This window comes from Vigna umbellata, chromosome 11, assembly GCF_029865625.1.
Source record: "Vigna umbellata cultivar VRB3 chromosome 11, Vumbellata_1.0, whole genome shotgun sequence".
In the NCBI taxonomy this organism is placed as follows: domain Eukaryota; kingdom Viridiplantae; phylum Streptophyta; class Magnoliopsida; order Fabales; family Fabaceae; genus Vigna; species Vigna umbellata.
In genome coordinates this window covers 4,705,511-4,715,721 of record NC_142175.1, presented here as the reverse complement: position 1 = coordinate 4,715,721, position 10,211 = coordinate 4,705,511, and the positions used below count along the sequence as shown (strand labels likewise).

At 29.9% G+C, this 10,211-nt stretch overlaps 1 protein-coding gene across 2 annotated transcripts; it reads right to left on the bottom strand.

Moving 5' to 3' along the window:
• Positions 1-3,605: 3,605 nt before the first annotated feature.
• LOC148190820 (2-oxoisovalerate dehydrogenase subunit beta 1, mitochondrial-like) lies at positions 3,606-9,325 on the bottom strand. Of its 2 annotated transcripts, XM_088101812.1 has the most exons (14): positions 9,193-9,325; positions 8,693-9,014; positions 7,511-7,622; positions 7,115-7,150; positions 6,958-7,017; positions 6,826-6,883; positions 6,610-6,740; positions 5,421-5,510; positions 5,270-5,338; positions 5,082-5,168; positions 4,554-4,649; positions 4,399-4,476; positions 3,953-4,039; positions 3,606-3,862 (listed from the first exon to the last, which is right to left on the bottom strand). In XM_088101812.1, exons 2-14 carry the CDS (start codon positions 8,851-8,853, stop codon positions 3,827-3,829), a joined length of 1,101 nt encoding a protein of 366 aa, XP_087957938.1. In that variant the 5' UTR covers positions 8,854-9,014; positions 9,193-9,325; the 3' UTR covers positions 3,606-3,826. The 2 variants fall into 2 exon arrangements, with proteins under 2 accessions (XP_087957938.1, XP_087957939.1); XM_088101813.1 differs by lacking the exon at positions 9,193-9,325 and having other exon boundaries at positions 6,643-6,740; positions 8,693-9,129.
• Between the last annotated feature and the right edge of the window lie 886 nt (positions 9,326-10,211).

The window sequence follows — 10,211 nt, the reverse complement described above, 5'->3', positions numbered from 1 at the left end:
CATTGACTTTAACATCAGAATGATTTCAGTGCAATGAAATGGGGAAGAAGATCCACAAATCTGGATCCAGATAGAGATACAGCGGAATTAATGATTAACAGAAAGATGCAGGGAGGTGGTTCTATTAAGGTGTTTGATGTGTAGTGGAGTGACTAGAAGCTTAGCTAAGATTCCTATCTAAGTAAATTTCCAAATAAAGAATTTTGCAAATTAATCATATTAAAATTAATCAAAGTAATTCTTAATTAAACAGTACTGTGCTTAATCATGTTTATTCTTTTACATTTTATATCAAGTAGAAAACTAATTAATCAAAGTACATTATTAATTAATTTTTGTAAAATTTTACACATTTAATCAAGATACATTCTTAATTATTGACAAAAATTCATTCAATAAAAGTTTCTAACTTTAATAAAAGTAAATTCTCAATTAAAATAAAAACCTTGAAATCATATAATTGATATGACATGTAGATTTAACACCGTTCTAACTTACTATAATTTAAAACTCATCATTTTAATCGATTAAGAGACAAAAGACATAAAAAAATATAAATAACAATAATAATCAAAAAGAACAAACCAATGATTACATTCTAACCTTAGAATCCATTAAAAATTTTCAGCGTAATCAACGTCAAAGGCTTAACACTTCATGAAATGTAGAAATAATATAAAAATAGAAGAAGAGATAGTGAAGAATGTGAAAGATATGAAATTAGGTCCCCCAAAAGGTTCCTAAGATTCCTTAATGTGTTCCTAAATCTCTTTATATAGAGAAGAAAATACCAAAGTGGTGAATTGCATCATAGTCCCAATGGAAAAAGACTAATGTGCCACTTTGTGGTAAGTTTTAAGTAATTAGTTTGTTTAAATAATGGTCAAAACCTTTGTAAAATTGGCTGACCAAGTTATGTTTTGGGTTAATCAATTAATGAGATTTAGTTTGGTTTTATTTTAAATTGTAATAAGGGTCCAATTGGCCACTTAGTCATCCCTCTTTTGAGAGACCAAAAGTGTAATATTCCTTTAAGCATGTCACTTGTAATTTATTATAACAACCATTATTTTCTGATACCATCACTAAATAATAGTGAACCCAAAATATCATTATTTACTCAACATAGGAATCATTATTAGCTTAAATGGAATGTAGCTACGATTAATGGATCTTTTGTAATTCTAATGACTAAAGCTTCTAAATAAGCTGGACCCTTTTTATGAAAGGACAAATGGAGTTTTATTCATAAATAATTGAGTTTATCTCTTTTATCTTAATGAGATTGATTCTCCTAAGTTCTTGAGTGATTTAAGAACCCTTTTGGCTGTATCATAGGACTTTCTCATCCTATGTGTTGCCTCCCTTGGAAAGAGTGATTATTTCCTTCCATTTTTTTCATTATCACCTTGTTTTCTTCCTTTTCTTGATTGTTAATGGTTAGAAACTCACTTCTATCCAAGTTTATCTCAAATCATATCTTATTTTCTATGCACCCAAATTAAACAATTATTGATCCTAAATTAAAGTTCAAAATGTGAACATTTACCTCATTTCTGGAATCACTTCAATTAAAGTTCTATAACATGAAATAAACCATGTATCTTAAGAAAAATACTATCCATATTAAATTTCAACAACTTTACAATCCACATTCTTTCTGATCTTTCAAATTTTCTATGAGCTTCTAGCTCTAAATATCATAATACAAATGAAATTTACCTTAACAAAATTGCATGTTTCATCTATAAAATATTGAAAAGCGAGAAATAGTTTATTATTTGACTAAGCTTAGAGATATTATATTTTTTAACTTAGCTACATATATATGATTTTATATTTATTGTTCATATTTTTTTTAAAATATTATATTATTTGAAAATTACATTATATATTTATTTATATTCGAAAATATTTCTTTTTATTATTACTTTGTATAAAAGGGGAATATTTTTTAAAATACTAACTTGATATGTATGACAATATTTCATTTTTTAAATTGGATACAAAGATATGATCTGTCTCTAGGTATCTATCTCGTTCTAATACTTATTTCCTTTTAAATTAATAAAATACTCTTCATTTTTCTTATAATGTAACAAATTTATATTAAGTTTGTAGGACACACTTGATCATTACCATTTTTTTTTATAATTATTTGATATTTATCAAATTTTTATTTAATATTTGTATAATATTAATAACTTCTTTTTTGATATTTGACATTAGAAAAATGAATGTTTATAGAATATATGTATTTGTTTTATGTTGAATATTTGATAATATTATATATATTTTTTGGTAATTTCCTATTGTTTTAAAAAAAAACTACTTAATTAATATTTTAAACTGTAAAATAGTGGACACTAAGATACAAGTAGAGATTAAAAAACAAATATACTCATTATTCGATAAAGATAGAGATGAGATGAAAATTTAATACTAAAATATTTAAATTATTTTTTTGTCATGCCTATTAAAATTCATTCCGATAGATAGAAAATAAAAATGAGTAAAATTTATATAATGTTTTTTTGTTATTGATAACTTTTTTATTTATTTATAATTATTTATTATATTATTATTATACACATGCTCTCTTTTTTCATATTGTCCATGAATATTTGAATGCAAATTAGTGATAATTTAAAATAATGTATATATATTGTATATGGTTAAAGACCTCTCGGTCCTACCAATTACAACTTTTAAAGAAGTTACTTAAAACAATAACAAGATATTATTTATCGAGCACCTAGTTGTACCAGATAACTTACAGCCAGTACAACTGATATGGTGACTATAGAATACCGATGATTATATTACTGAAGGGATAAGTTCAATGATCAACAGTGGGAACCGGATACCGGGTATTAGGTACTATGTTTCCAAAGTCAAAACATGCATCGATCCTTTGATAACTACATTCCTTGCTGAGCTAGGACACCGCCTACTAATACCTCATTGTGCCTTTCAGAGACATTCTCGCATTAGATAACTTAGCCAAAAGCATTTACAGTTTCTCATAGGTAAGCTGGTCATTAAGCCTATAGACCAATGGATCCCTAAGTGTAGCTATTCAAATAGGATTCATAATTAACAAAATATGTCTATAAATACTATTTTAATTGTAATTTAACTTCACTTTTCCCATTAATCCAAATTTGATCAAAATCTCTAACCAAGAACTTGAGTGTCGTCAAACTTTCTACAAACACCCACCTTTCGATAAAGAATGAAGAAGACTTGTAGGATGAGTACCGTATAGCAAAGAATTTACTAAGTGAAAAGAAACTTTACAATATATTTTCGGTTCTAAAAAAACAATACTCAGTTAAAAAAAAAATATTTTCTGAAAAACATTTATTTGAGATCTTAACTTTGCTCTTGTGTGTTTGTGTAAAATTTCGGATGGTCAAATAAGAAGTGCGTCGAAAATGACTTATTGTCCAAAATTCTATAGACCAACTTAAGTTTTGGTGTAATAACTTATGGATTTTTTTAACACATTGTTTTGTTTCTTTGTTGTTGGATGATAAATGAAAGTGTCTGTGTTTTGATACACATTATGAAGTGTTTTGATACACATTATGAAGGCCAAAGACTTAAAGAGAGAAATCTATTTATATTAGGAAACTTTTACTGATGGGGATCACTCCTTTCAAATTGAAGGCACTACATAGTGTATGCCCATTGTTCTTTTGTTGATATTTTTATATAACAGTTTTGTATAACCACCTACTTCCGTGTTACACTTTACTAATGCATCACATCACTGAATGGTATCAAGGTTTTATAGATGACCAAAAAATGGTGACTAAGTTCATTAGTACTTCACAGTGGATTTAATTGCATCCAATATCTGCATAATGAATGACAACCTTGTATCAGTCACATATCTTAAACATGATGCTAAAAAAAAAGATAAATTTGAGGTAAACAAAAACATTACCTTATTTTTGGTTGGCATATAGAAAGGTTCAAAAACCAAAGGAAAAGGAGTGTCGAAACCACAAATTCTTGCTACAGGGGCCTCTAACTGTGTCACAAGAGAAATACAAGCTTAAGACATGTATTACAAAAGACAAATACCAGCTTCAGACATATGTATAAAAATTCCTACATCAAATAGAAATAAAATTAAATAATAATATATAAATAGATGCAAACTTTAATTATAAATCAATTTTATAAGGTTAAGTTTAAAGTATACTTTATAAACATTATATATATATACATATTCATACATAGATACTCATACATAGCAGAGCTAAACTTGTATGCACATGGTACTAAATCATTATGGGCTGGGAGCTACACTTGTATGCACATGGTACTAAATCATTCTAATTAAAGACTCCAGCTTTCAGAGGTATACATAAAAATATATAAGCATACCCTTGAGAAGCAACGCTCAACAATGGAAGCTGAGATTTCAGCACCAAAACCTCCAGTTATCGGAGCCTCATGACTAACCTACAAATTACAGCAGTGCATCATGTGAGTTGATACTAAACAAGGTTACAGTATTATTCTGTAAACTGTATACTCACAAGCAATCTTCCTGTCTTGTTAACTGAGGCCTCTACTGTTTCCTTGTCCCAAGGAATTAGTGTCTTCAGATCAATCAATTCACAAGAAATTCCCTCCTGCAGAATCTCATAATAACATTAGAATTGAATTTCACTTAAGAGATGAAAATGTAGGCATCCACTTACGAACTGAATTATTATATGCAGGTCATATATTATAGCAGAAATGAGAAATTGAAATGTCAAACTTTCTTTTACAGAACAGAACGATCTTGTTCTTGTGTAAACACAATTTGTGAATTAACACAAAGTAGTTTAAAAGAATATCATCTAACTTATCAAGCCATTTGAGAACCATAGAGGAGAGCCGGTGAATAGTGAATAGGATGCTCTTGATACTTTAGACTCCGTATATATATGTATAGTTCTAGTTTGATCCTATTCATGTGAACCTTTTGGGAAGTTTTCCTTGGTGTGAACAAAAATAATATGGTTTGATGCAGAATACATGTTTCAAGAGCTATCAGTTGCAGTGCAATAGCCACTTACTTTTTCCGCATCAGTACAAGCTTGTTCCATTATAGATAATTGAGCTCCCCATCCCACAAGTGTTACATCACTTCCTTGCCGAATCACCTGAATACACATTTCAATATTCATCAGAGTAAACGTTTCCCAGAATCACGTCTCAATAGTGTTGTGCAAAAATTTTCTTTTATTCAGTGTGTCATGTGTACCTCAGCCTCAGATAAAGGCAGCATGTAATCATCCTCCGGTACTTCTTCTACGGCCAAACGATAAAGCCACTGAAACCATGAATCACATTAAAAATGTAAAAGGTGCATACTATGCTCATAATTCACTAGGGCTATTTTGGTAGAAAACAACCTTCGGTTCAAAAAATACTATAGGATTTGGATCTCGAATGCAAGACAACAACAACCCTTTTGCTTCTCGTGGACTTCTGGGGATGACCACCTACAAAGAAACTTAGTTAAGGCATTTGGGGAAAAGTACTTATCTAAGAAAGGAAAAATATTCAAAGAAATTTTGTTTTCCCACAAGAAATGAGCGGCATGCTATGTAAAACGAAACTGGCATAAACTTGAATCCCAATCAATGGAAATATAGGGGACATGGAGAAAGAGCAAAACTATTGAGAGACCATGACTTGTGGTTCTATTGGGCCTGAATGGATAAAGTATACAAATCTACTTCAACCTACTAAAATTCTAGAAAATGTAGTTTAAACATATTCAACATTCCATCTTATGATCAAGCATACAGATTACGTATGAGCCCAATATTATGAGTATATATCCAAGATTCCATATTGACTTGAGATGTGATTAAATTATAGTATGTAAATGGATGTAAACCTCACTTAACAAGCTAATTTTTATGAAATTGTGCTATGCCTAAAATCCACACTTTCTAAGATTCTATCAAAATCTAACCTAGAGAAATTTCTTGAGCCTATCATGCCACCCACTATCGAACCATCAATAAATATTTATTTTCATTGTTCTAAATGTCCAATTTTCAGTGTGAAGTGACATACTAAAGATATAACCAAATTATAATATATAAAGTGAATGCAAATTTCACCTTATAATGTAGTTTTGTGAGATTGAATTAGATCTAAAATTCACTTTCTAAGAGTTCCCCCCTTAAGGACTTTGAGAGTATGTTATCTAGATGCATCTTAGTCAAAGGAACCTTTTCTATAATAAAATAGCAGTCCACTTAAATATTGTTCGGTCCATTTGACTATATTATACATTAAAATCTTTAATCTTCCTTTTAGATGTTATCTTTATTGAATAACTTAGTCTTCAACTTCGTTGAAAAGATTTTGCAGTCATTACTATTCCACTCACCTTGATAATATTCTTAAGTGGACAAGTGAGCAATTTATGATTGCCATGGATTTAAACTCTTGCCTTGCCATACTACCTTAAGTTTAGAATTTGAATATTTATAAAATATATTGAACAATCACACACTATATTGTAAGTGGTCTTTTTATTTGAACAACATGGAAAGAAATAGAAGTGAAGGAAATTAAGGTTCTGACAAACACACTGAAGTCCATATGAAACCAGCATACTTTGATACCAGGAACATGACAGAAGAAAGCCTCAGGGGACTGAGAGTGGTAATGCCCACCATGGCCCACAGCTCCATAAGGGGTTCTAATTGTTAAACCTATAAATGAGAACAAAAAATGAATGCAGGAACTAAAAATAGAGATGAGCCAAACTTCAATATTGAAGCAGTGAAAAAAGTTTACCACCGCAATTAAATTGGTTCCCACTTCGGTATCTGAATTTAGCAGCTTCATTGACAATCTGGAAACTAAAATTGGTCAATTACTGATCAAAAGGGGCTTTTTGACTAAACCAAGCCTGGGAAGGTAGCTTGCCTGGTCAAAAGCAGGGAAAATGTAATCTGCAAACTGGATTTCTGCTATGGCTCTATTTCCCTGTCAGGTAAAATACATAAATAGCTTGAATGTATCAGATTGTAGTAAGGTTTTGTAACACAGTTATAAATGAATTACTTTAACCTCATAGACTCACCATAGCTGCAAGACCAATACCAAAGCCAACAATACCCTGGGAGTAGCATTGCAGTATAAAAATTTATGTCAATTCTTAGGATATAAAAACTACAAAAATAATTAGAAAGATAGTTGTTGTAAAAAGAAAAAATCGGTAAAATGCACAATCAAATTCTTTGAACACAATTTAAGAGTTAAGATTCCATCAGACCATGGTTAAGAAAATGCTCTATTTTATGCTTCTTTTGCCTTTCTTTGATAGAAAATCATCTTGAATGTTAGGATTTACTTCTGATTTGTGTGATATTAGAACCATATATTCATGCTTATTAAATATCAGACATTCACATGCGAGATAGGAAGAAAGAAAGAAAAAGGAATCACAAAGGCAATGTGAAATCATAAAAATAAATACCTGCTCACAGAGAGGGGTATTGAAAACCCTCTTTTTACCAAATTGGTCTGCTAATCCTGTTGTGCAACGGAAGACACCACCAAAGCTTACATCCTCTCCAAACACATAAGAGCTGTGATGATGTGCAACAGAAGATAAGGAAGTACACCAGATATTCATGCTATACATAAACAACTCATAATAGTGCAACTGATAGAACCTTAAAGTAGGATATGTAACACAGAAACTCAGTTTGTCAACGTATTAGAAGAAACAGAACCAAACAACTTCTCAAACATGCTAACGCTTCATCAAGATATGCAACATCTGAATATTACTTTAACATAGTTTAAAAGAGTGTTGAAATACAAAGCTTCCAAGAGCAACCTTTGTGAACAAAGTTTAGCTTACATAAGAATTCACTCTTCCATTAAATCTCAAAATAATGTTCTATATAGGGGATTTGAGACATGGGAGTCACCAGCAATTATTTGTAGACTTACCTATTGGGTCCTTTATAGAAAATATAAAATCATTTCCTTAACAGAAGCCCCAAATCTAAAATAAAGATCAAGTTTTAACAAAAAAGTAAAAATGAAAATGAAAACTCTGGGAATTTAATGTTTCTTGGAATGATGTTAGATGCTATAGTGTTACAGTCCAATGTTTTCTTTCCCGCATAGTCCCCCACTCCAAGGTTTTTTTTTTTTTTTCTATTTTCTGATATCAAATTTGGAAACCACCTTTCAGAATAAAAGGGAAACAATGCAAATGATACACACCGAAATTCCTAAAGCTAAAGGACATGTTTCAAACCATTTCATCACCTGATATGATTTGAGTTACGTTAATTTGAAATTATACAAATTCCAGCAGACTATGTACAAATCGAAGCGTAAGACAAGAACTCAACACAGTTTGAAGAAGTAATTAAACAGAACTAATTCCAAGCAGTTTGTTTGTACACATTAAGGAAAAGGAAAGATAAATAAATAAAACAAACAAATTAGGTGAAAGTTGATACTGTATGAGATCCTTATATCACTGAATTTAAACTATACAATTGAAATGAATGATAAGGGTTAAAACTAATTAGACCAATATTCATCATGCATCTAGAAATGTAAGATCAAGATTACTCTTATAACCTCTCACACTCTCACTAGATATATCTTCATGAAATAAATAAACGGAGAGACCAACCGTGGATCAGAGTCCAAGGCAATGTGCAGAGCCTGATTAATTGCAGAACAGAGGTTCAATGATTTCACACCTTGCTCAGAACCACCCTTTTGAATGCTGGTGGAGGTGGAAAATCCTCTCTTGTAAACCAAAGAGACCAATCTTCCAAACTTGGTAGACATGTCTATGATGTGAAAAACTTGCTGAGACAATGCTCCCCCAAAATGGATTTGAAATTGAATTTGAACAAACTCTTCTCTCCCTTCTCTTCAAGTTCAAAATTTCCGGGCCTTCAAGTTCAGAGTTTGTTGGGTGTGTCTACAAGTATCTTTCGTATCTTGCTCTGTGCAGGAAAAACGAAAGAGGATAAAATTATAGAAAAATCAAATTAAAAATCAGGGGGAGAAACATCGATTGGGGTCAAATCTGAACCATAAATAAAAAGTATTGATGGTAAAATTTGTGAAACCATTGAGTTGAGAATCGTCCAAAAAGACGCTAACTTTTTGTCAAGTTCTTACTTTTACACTGGAGGTGCAACAGGTGTCATCAACCACAATAACGTTGTTTGGTTCTGAAAATTGAAGTTAATAATAATAATAATAATAATATTATAATAATAATAATAATAATAATAATAATAAAAAATAATAATAATAATAATAATAAAAAGCAGATAAGATCTGGTGTGTGTTCGAGTCAGTGACCTTATCCAGCGGATGCAGCTTTATTTATCTCCTATTATGATAACGTGTAAAATGAGGTTACTTCTTTTGTTACAAAAATAGGATAATTTTTATGGCCTAAATATCCAAGTTCATCTTTTGAAAAACTCAGACACCTACTAATAAGTTTTTTTATTAAACTTGGTCATGAGAAAAGGGTTTTTTTTTTTTAATAATATATCATTGTATTTATGATTTTCCTTTTGTAAGAAGTATGCATGAACGGCTAAATCTCACAGAGAGACTTTTTTTGGCCCTTATGTGACTCTCGGGCATAAGACACGATGAATGCATTTTTTGTTTACAATTATTTAATATGGTACTCAGTTTTTTATTTTCTCAGTATAGTTTTCATATTTGTTAAAAAAATTATGAAAACTTTTATATTAAAATTGTTATAACAAGGTTAAGCATTTTCGATATCTTTATTTTTGTTACTCATTTTTAAATGAGTTTCTTGATTTCTATTTTCTGAATTAATTTTGGAAAAATTGATTAAATGAGGTTCTTATTATTAGTATCGTATTATACGGTTAAAGTGGATGTCACGTGCAAATATATTTATTTTTATTTTTTAATTCTTTTAATTTTTTTAAATAAAAATTTGTTACATACAAATTGATAGTGTCACGTAATAATGATAGTAAAATATAGCAATGATAGTGATAATGTCACCATCATGTGTCTCAATATAGTCATAATTCTTTTTAAAATTATTTTTTTGTCTCTTCTCAAATTTAAACCAAATTTAATTTATATGTAGATGTTATCAAATATTTTATTTAAAACTTATATTTTAATTAAATATTTTTATT